This window comes from Beta vulgaris, chromosome 8 (assembly GCF_026745355.1).
Source record: "Beta vulgaris subsp. vulgaris cultivar EL10 chromosome 8, EL10.2, whole genome shotgun sequence".
In the NCBI taxonomy this organism is placed as follows: Eukaryota; Viridiplantae; Streptophyta; class Magnoliopsida; order Caryophyllales; family Amaranthaceae; genus Beta; species Beta vulgaris.
This window is the reverse complement of record NC_079209.1, coordinates 6644963-6660737: the sequence shown is the minus strand read 5'-3', so window position 1 is coordinate 6660737 and position 15775 is coordinate 6644963. Positions and strand designations below refer to the sequence as shown.

Genomic DNA, 15775 nt, shown 5'->3' with positions numbered 1-15775 from the left:
AGATATATGGCCTCAAAGTTTTGCATTGACATGCGTAAAAGTGTAAGTGTGTAGATTAAAATGAAACGGAGGGAGTAAAAAATTTTGAGGCGGTAGTATTTACGTTAGGGGTAATATTTATGTTATAACTCATCAATTGTTTTGTCTAATAAGGTCAAATGAGTTCCAATTAGGTCCAATAATGTCTAATAAGTTTCAATCAGGTTCAATAAGGTCTAATAAGTTTCAATCAGGTCCAATAAGGTCTAATAAGTTCCAATCAGGTCCAGTAAGGTTCAATCAGGTTCAATCAGGTCTAATAAGTTAAGTTCTGGTCTAATAAGTTCAGTTCAAGTCCAATAAATTCAGTTCAGATAAGTTCAGGGTTATTAAGGTAAAGAAAACGCACTTTTATAATGGATCGTATCATGGATTCAAATACGTCATGGCTTATTGTCGTTAGTCACTTGTGCATGAATCTTTGATGGGGGAGCGCCACATTGCGTGTAACATTATTGACCATTGTGAATAGGGGACTATGGTGACGTGATATTGTATGTAAGAGCATGGCCACTCATGTTTCAAAAAAAAACATATCATCATTTTCTCTCATTAATTTTCTCTCTCATCTTATAAAAGTTGATCATGCCTTATGATTCACTTTTGACAAATGTATCCCATTAATGACACACAACTAAAGGAGCATCATCTTTCTTTAACCTGCTTTTTACTATACCCTATCCCATCTTCTGTCTTTTATATCAATACATTATTTATACCTTTTGATAATATAATATCATACAAGATTATAAATAAATTATTTTGCATATTTACGATCCTAAATAAATTCATTTAGTAGTAATTAATTTCGATTAAAAAAAATTCAAGAATAAAAGTTTTCAAAAATAATTATCCATGTGTGTATATTGCAGAGAGAAAATAATTAATTTCATAAGGGTGTCAAAATATAGCAAAATTAAGTCTATTTATAAATCTCAAAAAGATAGGACCATTGATGAATTTTTTTTTTTTGAATTTGTATTTTTAAAGTTATTCAGATTACAAATTTTGAATAACAAAAAGTAATCTTCATGACGCACTGTCACATGTCTATAAATGTTTGGCTTGGGTCATAGGATGACCAACCATGATTTGGGTCATAGCATGATCCAAATACAAACATAAAAAAATCAGAATGCAACGTCATATTTTTTTTAGCAAGGTTCATGACTCAATTTTATGCCCAAAAAAAGCATTAGGGGCATGCTCTAATAGCATTTTCTTCCCACTTTCAACATTAGTAGATTTTTTTTTTTTTAAAAAAAAAAACTTCCTCCGTTCTTATTTTATTGAAAAATAGGTTTGAGCACGATTTTGAAGGAAATAAAAATTAGATAATTAAGCATGAAGTTACCCTTTACTTTACTAGAATAGGAGAGACAAATGAACACTTGATAAAATAAAAGTATTCCTTAGACTATAAATGATGGTTAGTGAGTGTCCTAGTACTGTAACATCTTATGTACTTATGGACACTTTGTCCCTTTGAGTATTGCACTTATGATGGTTAGTGAGTAACTAATGATGATTTTGTAAGATAAAGTAAGGGTAATAATGTCAACTACCCAAAGTGTAATGGTTGCAATAGAAAAAGAACGAAGGAATTATAAGGCTCCTTTTTTTTAACTAAATTGAACTGCATTATACTGAATTAAATCGAAAATAAGTCCAAAACAACATGAGCTAAATGATTTGGCAGATTTAATATAATTTTTTTGATCTTTTCCCCTAAAAAAAAAACCAACGAAGTACAAAAATAGATACCTTCTTAACATAAAATGAAGTTTATCCGAGAATATATAAAAATCTAGTAAACGAAAATGACAACCTTAACCATAATGTCCACTAATTATGGCTCAGAGTCAGAGACTGATTCATACTGGGCTGATAAAACTCAGTCCAAACATAACTCCCCTAATTTCAAAGCCACCTATTTTCCCGTTTACCCTATTTTTTCTCATTATTAATCTCTTCTTATGCTTCATCTTCCAAGTTCCAATTTTTCTGGGTTATTCACTTTTCTTAAGCTGTGATCAAATTGAAAAAAGAAATTTACTTTTATCTTTTTCAATTTTAAAGGGGTCGTAATTTTTTAATTTTTTTTTACTTTGGTGTAAAAATGGGAAGGTTATTTATAGAATCACTTCCAGGTCCAAAGATATACAGATGCAAGTGTTGCAAAGTAGATTCTGCATCTCCAGACGACATCGTTTCTAAAGACTTTTATGGGCGTTTTGGTAAAGCTTATCTCTTTAGAAGTGTGTATGTATTCTTCTTTCTTTCTCTCTCTTTTCACTCATACTTAGATTAATGGCAAAAGTAAATTAGAGAGCATATGTTAATTATTGTTTATGTATATTTTGAGGCATAATTTTTTTATGCACCTACCTAAATATTGGTGATAGAATTAGAAAATTGTTATTACAATTCTTTGTGATAGTTTGATAGAGGTTTTCTATGATGATATTGATTTGAATTTTAATGTTAGATTGTTTAGAGTTGAAATGTTGATTTTGATCCTATGTGAAAATTAGTTAGTAGTGTTTTTGAATATTTTTAGGGTATTACTACTCTAATTATCTCATTTTAGCCCTAAAAATAATGTTGGTGTTCTTGTATTGAATGTGTATTATTACTCTAATTAATTAGCTAATCTTATGAACTTTAATGTGGAATCGAGGTGAAGGGGAGTCAAAGATCGATTCGTGCTATATTACTCTGATTTTTTTGTTCTAATCCAATATAACCATGTCATTTGTTGGCAAGTGAAGTATATGATACTTGAATACTTCAAATAAGACTTTCCAAAAATACTAGTATAGGTTGGATGCTTAGCTTTTCAAAAGCCATATGTCAGGGAACATAGATGGGTTTTCATGCCTATTTGTTGAGTTATTCAATCTTATGTTTATTGTCCATTGTTTACTAGCATCTTGATCCTTTATACATGAAATTTATCTTCCCGGCTATGTGATGGTTTCTAAAGCAAATCAAGTTGCATCGACTGTTTAACTGACTAGGGCCCTGTTCTTTTGGATTGAATTAAAGGGAATTCAGTTCAGTTCAGACAAATTCCTCTCACAATCCCAGTTCAGTTCAGTCTACAAGAAGAGGGCCTAGGTGGAAACAATTTCATGGCTTAAAAAATGGGAGGAATATTAGGTACACTCTTATTGTCTAGACTTTCAAATTCCCTTGGCAAATCATTTCAATTTCTCGAGACTGACATAGGTTTGATCCTTTTGGACCCTGCCACTTCATATTGGGCTAAAAGCATAAAATTTTCAATATAATAGCCAATTGTGGCTTATAATGTAACCATGTTTCAATTTGGATCAGTTCTCATGTCCAAATAAATAGGCTCATCAGGTGCTATGCTCCTACAATAATTGAGAACACTCGAAGGGTAAAATAAGGATATGCCGCGCTTCTGTCCCTAAATTGTTGTCACATTATACTTCGATGCTCCTGAATTTTAATAAGTTCTAGTAATCTAATTGTGCTGAATAGCACATCAGAATCAACGTGAGAAGGCTTTCACAGTAATATGACTGAAATCGAAGTATTAGATTTGATTCTCAAGAGCTGAATGATTCTGTCAGCTATCTTGGTATGTCCTAGAAAATGAGCTGTCTACTTCCTTTGAGTCAGCAGTATGTGTCTACATTTTAGGAATAAGTGTCATCCGAGAAGGCCAATTTTGCCATCTTCTTATGTTGAAATTTGAATATGGGTATTTTGGCTATTGTGTAAATCAAAACATTTTTGTATTATATCAAACTTATTAAACATGTTCGCTGAAACATTCCTCCAGGGTGAACGTCTGCGTAGGGCCTACTGAGGAGCGACGTCTTACCAGCGGACTGCATGCTGTCAATGACATATATTGTAGCTCTTGCCAGCAAATACTTGGTTGGAAATATGTGAGTACCAAAATAATTCTTGCAGTTCATTCATGCCATCAGGGGGCATCAGCTATTTGAGCAAACATGGTTTTAATCTTTTTGGCCAATCACGGCATGCATTTTGTTTTTTTTTTTCACATTTCTAGCAGGTATATATCCTGTGTCTACAGCTGTGTTCTAAGGCAAAAGTGTGTTTGGACAGGGTAATTTAGAGGGGAAGGGAGGAAAAAGAAGGGAAGGATTTGTTTTCTCTGGTTTGGATGTAATATTTTCTCTTGTTTTGAATATACATAAGAAGGGAATTGGAAGAAGCATCTTTCCTACCATCTTAGTGAACCAAATCCTTCCAATATTCGGAAGATTTGGAAGGAAAAATGCAAGCTCACTCTTCCCTACCCTTCTCCTTCCTCTACCTTTCCCTCCATGATTTATATCCAAGTGTTAAGACTTAAGAGTATCTGGACTCTAGATAGGGAAATTTATAGGGAAAAAGAGGAATTTGTTTTCCCTTGTGTGTATATGACATGAAAGAAGGAAATGGAAACGATCTGTTTACCTTTGCCACTTAATAAATCAAATTCTTCCAATGTTGGAATGATTTTTTCCCTGCATGATCATTTACCCAAATAGTGTAATATTTGATGCTGGCATAGTTAAATGTATCCTTTTGTTAGAACAAAAATTTACTCGTCTTGCATTCTCATATTACAAGTTCTTATATGAATAAAGATCAATGTAGTTAATTTTACTTACTTCTTCGTACTTTGCCCATACCAACTTCTTTTGTGTTGGTTTTATGTAAATTATTGTATTATTGAAACCAATGTAGATTATGAATGGCCTAAATGGTTAAATGTTTTATTTTCTTCACCCCTAATCCGTCCCCGTACAAGTCCAAGAAAGAAAAATAGAAATAAAGATTAAAGGTCTTGTGATAGCAAAGGTTTTACATGAAAGGTAATGCTTTTGACTTTATTCTATATCTGTAATCTATTCATGCCAAATCTAATCTTTGATGTGTTTGCTAAGTTTCAAACTCCTGAGGATTGGTTTTAAAAATTTTCTTGAGATGACTAATTGCATGCTTTTGTTGTGATGCTAGATTTTTGCACTTCTTTTATCTTTTACTCAAGATACGCATAGTCAGAGAGAAGGGCAGGATGTGTCATGACCGCCTATTCAGGTTTCAAATGATCATCCTGGTGGTCGAACTGTGGAAACAGGGGTCGTGGTCTCCCTTGTCAGTATTGGCATCTTTAGCCACTACTCCATATGGTGGGATATAAGAATGAACGAGAACATTAGCTTAGTTAATCAATGACCAAATTCTTTTTAAGTTTATTATGGAATATAGTGATTAATCATCAAAGGATTTATCATATCTTGGTGGACATGTTCCTTCTGATCAATCAAAGAATCAATTGGGGGGCTCAATACTAGAGCTTCCATCTCCTGATTCTCATCACTCCCAAGTTGGGTTATATTGGTGGTTATCTTGTCGGTAAAACTCCCAGATATCAGTTTCCAGAGTAAATGACTGAGGTTTCCTTATGGGCGAGGATCCTCTTATTTCTCCCCACCTTATAGGAGTTGTGTCATATGTATGTGGCTTGTGATTTTCCGAATCATAGCAAAAAGTACATTGTTTTTGCAATCCCCAACAAATAGTTTATGGCTCACGCCACTTTGATCATTGGTTGTTCAGTTCTCATGTTTCTTTATTGGTGTGAATGAAGGAGAAGGCATACGAAGAAAGCGAAAAGTACAAGGAAGGGATGTACATTCTTGAGAAAGCGATGATCATGAAGGACGGCTGGTGATACTTTCAGAGCAATTCATGCTATTCAGGCTCTCATGCTGTGAATTTTGTAGTATATAGGCTATAGGTCAACCTAATAATTTTTCAGATCTTAGAACACTAATGCTTGATATATGCATCGTTGTTTACAATTTACAACTATATATGTTGGGCACCGATGTGTGTCGTAACCCTAATGATTGATTGGTTGAAATTTTGATGTGTTAGTAGTCAGCACCAAATAGCTGAGATAGAAATAATGTGGTAGTAGGCGTTTGTGATACTACCCAAACTATTCGTTGCTTGAAATTATGAGATGTTTCATCTCATTATAAAAAATGTGACATCCCCCATCTTTGATTGATATGCTCTTAGATACGGCTATACATAGGCTTGTTCTCTCTAATTTATTTTCAGTTCAATTCAGTTCAGTTCAGTTGCAATTAGTTCAGTTTAGTTGCAATCAGTTCAGTTTAGCTTCAACTATCATTTCTATTTGTTATAATTTAATTCAGTTCAATTCAATTCGATTTAGTTCAATTGCAATCAGTTCAGTTCAGGTCAGTTTAATTCAATTCAATTCAGTTGTTATATGTCGAAGAGAACAGACCCATAATATAGAAATCACACTTGAATGAATGGACAATTAGCTAGAGCGGTGGGTGCTAGAGCGGTGTATGTCTGATATCTAAAAATTGTTCAACAACAATAGCGCAAGTGGACCAAGCTTGCTTCATATATATAGTTGATTGGGGATTCACCTCGTGACCTTAAGATCACAAGGTTAATTCCTCCCAACTGAACTATTGAGGAGTATATGGCGACGTATATGGAAAATAGTTGATATGAACCATATATAATCTCCCCATAATTTTTTATATGTAACCATAGCAGATAGTAATGTTTAAATAAAAATAAAAAAGAGTTGATACTATCTCCATCTCATAATACTTTTTACACTTTTCTTTTTTTAAAATACTTTTTACACTTTTATTTTGAGATATGACCAACTATTATTTTAATCATTCTATCTTTTAACTATTGGCCCATACCCTCTCTCCTCCAAATGATCTTATTACCAACCAACTCTAACCATGACCCACATTCTCTCTACTTAATTAAAATGATACTACTTTTACTAACTACTACTCCATCCGTCCCATAATATAGTACCTATTTCATTTTTCGTGGTCAAATTTTAAAATCTTTGACCGAATATTCTCATTTGTATATATAAAAAAACATATTCATGTAGGATCTTGTTAGATTCGTCTCAATGTGTAGTTTCATAATATCAACTTTTTATATTTTTTATTAAAGGAATTGAAGATATTAAAGGTCAAAGTTACGTTTTGGAGACCGTGAAAAAAGAAACAAGCACTATATTATGGGACGGAGGGAGTAACTATTAACTCATATCACATCTACTTTTCAATAAAATAACAATTGATAACCAAACAACTACTTATTATCTAAAACTACATGTCTGTCCCCAACTTTTTTTCAGTTCAATTCTATTCAGCTTTGGACAATACTTTTACTCTCACATATCACTATTCATTTTAGTTCAGTTGTTTTATGCCGAAGATAACAAGCCCTACATGCCTTGATAAGTATCAAGAGTATTCTGGGACGGAGAGAGTATTATTTATCTTATATAATTATATATAATAAGTAATCATGATCAATTTTTTGTATTATTTATTAGAAAACATGAAATCTTACAATATATTTTTTTTTTTTTAAAAGGATATACATTAGTTGTATAAGAAAAATTAGGTCATGTATAACACTGACCACAAGTCAAATATTATGCAATTAAACATGGCTAGTTGGTGGGTTCATGTTAGCATTTGCACCGGTTTCGAGTCAGGATGGAAAGATACAAAACAAGTGGTGGAAGACATTCTAAGGTGGTGTATATAGTCTCAACCACCAGATTGTCATCCCAATGTAGGTACGAAGACTGGAATAAATAAATTAAACTCATCTGATTTGGCTGGAAATTAATTTAAAACCGTGGCGTGAAGAAATCACTGCCTAAAGTTGAATTCGCCCCGCAATAACACACGGACTCATAGTAATCAACTTCCAGAGGTACACCGTTTCTGTGTTTTCAGTGTTGATGGAAAAACAGATTGAGAACGATCTTGAATATTGCCCAGAATTTTGGAAGAGAAAGAAAGCAGAGAAGAAGAAATTTTTTTGCGGAATTTTTTTTCTGTCTTTAATCAATCAATAAACCTCGGTATTTATAGAGAGAAGAAAAGCAGAACGAGGCTGAAAACGTGGGTACAAACAGTCACTTAGTGGGAAGAGAAAATGGCAACAATTATGACACGAAATTAGGATTAACGGCACATTAAGGGAGAAAATAAGGGAAAAACGGTAACTTCAATACTGGCTTAAAACGGTCATAAAACTTACAGAATATTGACCCAAAACTTTAGTTAAGTTTATTCCCCAAGGCCCATGCCCCCGGACCGCGCGCGTGGTAACTCCACTCACCACATGCCAAAAGTCTCTTTGCTACACAACTCAATGGGTAGAGGAAGTGTAATGGTTATAAATCTTTACACTCCCTATTATTCTTTCAATGTGGGACTTTTCACATTCTTTTGAAGCAACTCTTGAGTTTCTTTAAAAACCTTTATAAACTCCAACAATGCATCTTGAGTCATTCAATATGATCCCTGATAAAAAAAAAAGTTGTGTTTGGGCCTAGATAAGTTGAGATATAGCTCCAAAGTTGCCGAATTTGAAAGCAATATTCACGCTTTAATTCGGATGTTCTTAAGACCTATATAACATACCTCATAAGTCATAGGATGCATTCTAGGGTCATGGGAGACCATCTTAAAGCTTATTTTGAGATTGAAATGAAATGATGTAAAATAGGTGGAAGGAATTTAAAGACAATATAGAGAGTTCCAACAACCCTGGAGGGAAGGAGGGGGGGTTTCAGTGATGGTCAATGCCGAAAAATGTTAGTTAAGATCCGAAATCTGAACTAATGGCTCTTCGCAATAAAAAAAGTTAAGAAAAGGTGGGCTTCGTGCTCAAAAAATTATAAAGAGGTGGTTTTTCACAAAAAAATGGTTATAAAAAGCAATTTCTAACAAATTTTTCAATGACATATCATCTTCAAAAGTTACTTCTGTATATATTTTTAAACTCAATTAAATTATCATATCACTCGTTCAAAACATATTAGTAAAGTAAGTATAGATTGGCTTCAATTTTGAAGAGATACAATATACACTACATTTGGTTCGATTTTTAAAAGAAAAAAGGTCTTAAAGATGTCAAAGATTCCTAAAATTCCTAAGATAGGAGCATAAACAAGAACCCATAACTAAACCTATCAAAAACCAAAAATATGCATCTTAAAAAGTCTTTGACATTGAGCTCTGTGGACTAAAACTTTCCTTGCAACCTTTTACCTTTTTCATTATAAAAAATGCAATGACAAAGATTAGTTAACTAATAAAAAAAAAGGTATAGCATATAGTTCTGTGGACTATATTAGATGTCAAAGTCACAAGTGGACAGTTTTACACTGATCTCAATATAAATGTGGCCCAGGTTGATCCATCAATAAGAGCTTAGTGGGCTCACATATCAGAGTAAAATGGGCCCGTGCGTGTGTGGGACCGAGCAATTGACCAGGAATTGCATGAAAATGAAATGTTAAAAATAGGTGGTGGCTTTTTTGGTAGTCATTGAATTGGGATAAGTCAGATCAAATCTTAAGATAACGGCTTCTTATTCACACAACTTCCTGCATTATTTATTTTTTGGGCTTATTTTATCCAGAATGTGTCTTTGTCCCTTATGTCCTTCATGATTTTTAACTAGTTCTTTTTATCCATATGAGCCACGAATACAGTACAAGGAAAGGAAAGGGGATTGAACTTGTGACTTATCGTTTACAGTACCTAAATCTTAACCACTACGTCAAAACATTATTGGTCATGATTTTTAACTATGAGGCAAATATAGTTGCCTATTAATGCAAGCTAACCTTCTAATTAAAAGGGTATTTGGAATGCTTAGTTAAATGTTGAGATCGTATTGGGTCAGACGCGTCCGACCATAATATTTGGTCGGACAACTTTTAGTTGGTTTCAAATTTTTTTCAGTTGGTTTCAATTTTTGTTCAGAAGACCAAATGAAAGAAAAACAACACAAGTTGAAAGAATTTACAACAAACAAGACACACTGAAAGAACAAATAGACCAAATGAAAGAAACAACACAAGCTGAAAGAATTTACACACCAACTGAAAGAACACAGAAAACCAAATGAAAGAAAAAAAAACACAAGCTGAAAGAATTTACACACCAACTGAAAGAAAACCAAATAAAAGAAAAATCATATCACAGGAATGAAAGCATTATTTTCTTCTAAGAGAAATTAGTAATTTCATGGTTCCATTCGAAGTTGCTTATTGTTGGATGATCAACTAGCCAGTATTTGATGGTGGGAGGTACTATATCTATCAACATTTTTTGGAGAGTTTTGTTTTCAATGGAGAAAGTGGAATTAAGTGTGATTTGTATAGAGGAGACTTTCTACTTTCTACTTCCTTTTCAAATAGTAAAGAATCAATTCTTCGTCAGTTGGATGAAATCGGAAACCAGGAGGCCAAACATCGTCGGCCAAATTCGCCGCCATTAATGGAAGTGGTAAAAAGACTGCTAGTGAGGGGGAGAATAAGCTTCTTCTGACAAATGCAAATAATGTTGAGGAGAGAAAATAAACAACACAGCAAATTTTGTGGAAAGATGGAAAATCATATCACATGAAGGAAAGCATTATCTTGCTCAGCCCGTCTGACGGAAAGTATTGGGTCAGACGATCTGATCCAATTTCACTTAAATGTTTCATATACTAAAGATATCTTAACTTAATGGTTAAGATTGAAGTGTTATGAACGATAGGTAACATGTTCGAATATCCCCTCTCTCAAAATAATGACAAATCTAAAGAGTATTTAGTACATGCAAAATAATTTTGATGAAATTTTATTGGGTTTAAGTGTTGTTTCGAGAACTTTGAAGATCTTAAATTTAACAAGAAAAGTTTGGATTTTTAAGAAGACGACGTTGTTTGACAATGTGAATTCGCCTCTGTTTTAGAGTAGGAGAAGAAAATATAAAGAAAAATTTAAATTTGGGATGAAAGCTTGGAAATTAAGGGGCGTGTGGTGTGTCATTGCATCAAATCTATTCTTCAAACATACTCCTTGTGTTCCATTTTAATCTACACACTTACACTTTTTACGTATGCCAATGCAAAATTTTGAGGACATATATCTTTAATTTTGTATTTGTAAAATTATAAAAAATACATATAAATAAAATACATGTTATGGTGAATCTAACAAGATCCCACATGACTATATTTTCATCCGCGTATAAATTACAAATAATGGTCAAAATGAAATTTATAAATAGTGTAAAATATCAAAGTATAACAATTAAAATGAAACGGAGAGAGTATAAATTTATACTAGTATTTATACTATGCACGAATACTAAAATGCTAGTGACTAGGGTAAACTGTTGCATAAGCTTCTTAGACTTCTGTTACTCTTCTTTGTGGGAGTGCTATCTAAGTACAAAAGAGGACGCAAATAATCCTCCAAGGAATGCATTAATCAAATTCGCAATAAATTATTTGCGTACTTTTTTTTTTTTTTTTTGAATGGGAAATTAAGTCAGCCCAAGGGCTAACCTCTACCAAAGCTATTAGCCTTGTAGGAACTACCAGCACATTGGCTGGTAAAGCATGCTAAGGAAATACCCTAACATAATGCTGGGGGTAAGGATCGAACTCCTGACTTCAAGGATCAGAGGGGAGTGCTCTACGGCTCTACCACATGAGCTAGCTCCTCATTCTTTATTTGCGTACTTGTGAGCATACTGCATATGTATCTAGGTACGTAATACAATAATAACAAAGGATTATATAAGAATAGATGTCTTTGTTATCGTAAATAATTATCATCATATATATGGAAAGTATATATTTCAAAGCATATGCTCTTAAATACATTTAATAAATCTAATATTCTATATACATAAAAGAATCATTTCTTTTCAGTGGGCCTGAAACTTTTTTTTCCTTTTAAAATTCCAATCAGCAAAAAGAATTCTCATTTTTTTCTTCTATTTCAAAATTTTGTAACCAAAAAAACATGCCACTTTCAGAATATATACAAATAATATCTAAAAGAAATGATGTAGGGGATTCTTTCTACAAGCTAACCTTGAAGGTGAGCGTTGTTCATTTGTTTGGCACAATATATGAATAAAATGATTAGTGATCTATTCATCTATTAGTTGTTGTCGGTATATGTCGCTCTTGAGTATGTTGATCTCTATTATATAAGTTAAGGGAGAAGCTATAATATCCCTTTTTGAAAATACTTATACTTACAAAAAATAATAAACAAAAGATTTTCTTAATTATTTACTCATTTACAAATATGGGCCGGGTAAAAAGAAAAGTTCTTCATTATCAAAAAGAAATACATAAAAATATGTAAAAAGAGGCAACTCATAATGAAAATATAAATTGTTGACTAAATCAATTTTCAAACAACTATAAAAGCGAGAAAATATTACTCTTAAAACTAGAGCAATGCAAATAAAAGATCACAACGCTCATCAATATTCACCATAAATATTACACTCTTAAATTAGTTTTTTAACACTTTTTGAACACTATTTCATATGTTCATTCACTTTCTTTGTTATTACATTATTGCACTGTGAACATGCTTTCTATAACAAAACTTTGTAAATATTTTTTCTTACAAATTATTATTAGATGTAATTTTGCAATTAATTTGACTTTGATAATGATTTCGGACACATAATTTGCATATAAGATTTAGTGAAACTATTGGATCAGACCGTCTGACCTAATAGTTTCCGTCAGACGGGGCTGACCCAAATAAAAAACCGCGCTTCCAAGACCTCCACACACCACCGTGAGGACGACAAAACCGTCTCAAAGAAGCTACGTGCGGCACCATATCTGAACTTGCTTCTGGTATTCTTCCTGACAATGGATGGCATGAACTTCTTCCTTTTATGTTCTAGTAGTGTGTTTCATCTCATTCCTCCAAGTTGCAAGAGTCTGCTTTTTTCATATTTGCTCAGTTGTCGCAGTTCATCTGCGATACTTTGGTGCCTTATATTAAGGAACTTCATCAAGTGTTCTTCAATTGCCTCACCAATTCTCCTTCTTCTGATGTTCGAATCGCCGCTTTGAATGCTGTAATTAACTTCATCCAGTGTCTTGAAACCTCCGCTGATAGGGATAGGTTTCAGGACTTATTGTCTGCCATGATGTAGACCTTGACTGAGGTTAGAAGTTTTCTTCATGAAATTCTTAATTTCATTCTTTTCCTATTTTTCATTTTCAGTTGGACTTTGTTTTGTTTCAGTTGGACTTTGTTTTGTTTCAGTTGGACTTTTTTTTGTTTCAGTTGGACTTTGTTTTGTTTCAGTTGGACTTTGTTTCGTAATATGTATACCAACAGAAACAAATAATGGACCAACTGAAACAAAAAATGGACCAACTGAAAGAAATAATGGGCCAACTGAAAGAAATAATGGACTAACTGAAAAAAATGAAGACTACCTGAAAAAAAATGAAGACTACCTGAAAAAAAATAAAAACTACCTGAAACTCAAGTGAAGTGGTCCGACGGGCTGATTGTGTCGGACTCGTCCGACACAATACGAACTCTAAGATTTAATATCTAAAAGACAGAAGAGGATTCTTTCTACAAGCTCGTGTTAAAGGTAGGCATTATATATGACCAAAATAAGAAGTTGATTTATTAGTTTAGAATTGTTTGGCCAAATGGTTTCGTTTTGAACCTCATCATATAAAAAAAATGTGAGCAATACCTATCTATTTGTAATTGTATCTATATAAACATCACCTCTTACATCATTTTGTATATTCCAACTAGTATAGGAAGTATCTAATTATGTAAAGAATTATTATACAGCTAACAAACTCACTAATATTTCATCTTTTTAGCAACTAATTTCACCCATAGTCTTATCAATTCTCACACTAGAACAGATCAAGTACATTACTAGTACTAACAATGACATATTGACATGTATTCTTTGTTCTTATTGAGTAAAAACAATAACACATGTATTCCTTCAATAAAGTAAGTTTTTCTTCTTCTTACGGGAAATGTTGAGTTAAATTTATGATAGAGTATAAATCTATTTTTGGGGCCTCAACCATCAGCGGATGGTTGAGGCCTCAGGAATAAATTTATACTCTATCAATTTATATAGAATTTTTTTTATGGGAATAATTTCACCTTTAGGCGATCCTCTCAAAACAGCCCCATCTTTCCAAAATTTGGGAATAATTCCATTATTTTGGGAAGATCGCCCAAAGGTAGAATTATTCTCATCAAAAAATATGCAGTTGTGTAACATCATTCTTACTCGAAAATTAATAACAACTTGGAATATGATGTCCATAAAAAGGATTCCAGCCAGATTTTATTGGATCCAAGATTGTAAGCATGTTACATACTAATTCATTGCTTATCTCCATGTGAAGTGGAAGAGGGCATGTGTTTTGTTCCCTGATAAGTGTGAGGGGACAATAATGGAGGGTAAAAAAGATGAACTATGTTTGTTTTGAAGAAGCAAACGTCTTTTAGTTAAATATTTCTAATAGATACGCCCTACATTTAGGATTAGTAGTCATATAGTCTCACATATAGTATTACTTTAGAAATTAGAATGTCCAAGATATTTTGCTATGTAAAATTTATAATGCCACTATATAAATTTATGTATAAGGAGATGATTAAAATGACTCCACCATTATAAGAGTTTTTCTTTTCCAAAAATCATGTCAATACTTGTAGGTATTTTGACATTAATAGTAGTCGTCAAATAGAATTACCCAAGAACAATTCAGTTTCAGATTGGTTTGAAAGTTCGGTTCGACTTGATTCGTATGTAAATGAATCGAGTTCGAATTTGATATTATTGTTCAAGTTTGAAGTGAGCTGAATTGAAAACCATTAATTTGAAATGAGCTGAATTGAAAACCATTAGGTTTCGCTTGTGGGTTTGATGAGCTCGTTAGCTTGAGGAGAATAATACATGCTTTTCTAATCCATTATCTCAAGGTGTGAACTACCAATATAATGAATATACAAAGAAAATGTATTCTTATGATGTTTTGCCCAAATTAAATACTAAAATAAATCATGCAGCAATAATTTTAGGACCAGTTCGGTTTCACTGTCAGTTTTCACTTTTTGGTTTTATGAATTTAAAGTCATATAATATAAGGGGTATAATAAACTGAAAATTAATCATACTCATACTAAACATGCCAATTTTAAAAACTGACAACATAAAACTGAAAACTACTTTTTTCTGGTTTCCATATTTTTGTTTTCGGTTTGAAAAAAAAATGGAAACAATAGACGATAATGAGTAAGCCCTTAGTAATTCTATGATATTTGTTTAATTTATTGTAATCAAGCAAAGATCAAGCTCACTTGAACTTCAAAAAGTTTCATCCAGCCACACTTGAAATAGGTATTTGAGCTTAGGATGAATTTAAGTTCGAGTTCAAACTCAGTAAAATCAAATCAAATCAAATCAAATCAAACTAAACTAAACCATGCTAGAGTTTGGCTCAGCTAGTGGCCAACCTTAGACATTAGGCAAAAACAAGCAATGAAAAAGACAGAATGTCCAAGCCGTAGTTGAACCAACTCCCTAATTATAGTTTGTCATTGAGGATAACATTTATCCAATGTCATGTGCCTAATTGTCAGGCAATAATACTTATTAAGTTATTACTGTGAAACATGATACCTAATTATGGGCAGAAGTAGCATTAACAAGAAAAGAAGGCAATGAAAATTTGATTGAACTGATCAATGTGAGCTAAATCCAACCAAGAACCATTTTACCCATCTAAAACATTGCATAACACATACTCCATTAGAGTAGCTATA

General features: G+C 32.7%; 1 protein-coding gene across 5 annotated transcripts; it reads left to right on the top strand.

Annotated features, from left to right (window-relative positions):
* Positions 1-1906: 1906 nt before the first annotated feature.
* LOC104900832 (putative yippee-like protein Os10g0369500) lies at positions 1907-6106 on the top strand. 5 transcript variants are annotated; one of them, XR_007268819.2, is made up of 4 exons: positions 1907-2276; positions 3088-3201; positions 3854-3962; positions 5681-6106. XR_007268819.2 is itself a non-coding variant. In XM_019251152.3 (4 exons), the coding sequence occupies exons 1-4, from the start codon at positions 2159-2161 to the stop codon at positions 5762-5764; spliced, it is 441 nt and encodes a 146-aa protein (XP_019106697.1). In that variant the 5' UTR covers positions 1910-2158; the 3' UTR covers positions 5765-6106. The 5 variants fall into 5 exon arrangements, 3 of the variants coding, with proteins under 3 accessions (XP_019106697.1, XP_019106696.1, XP_010686664.1); XM_019251152.3 differs by having other exon boundaries at positions 1910-2301; positions 3097-3201; XM_019251151.3 differs by having other exon boundaries at positions 1910-2301.
* Positions 6107-15775: the final 9669 nt, after the last annotated feature.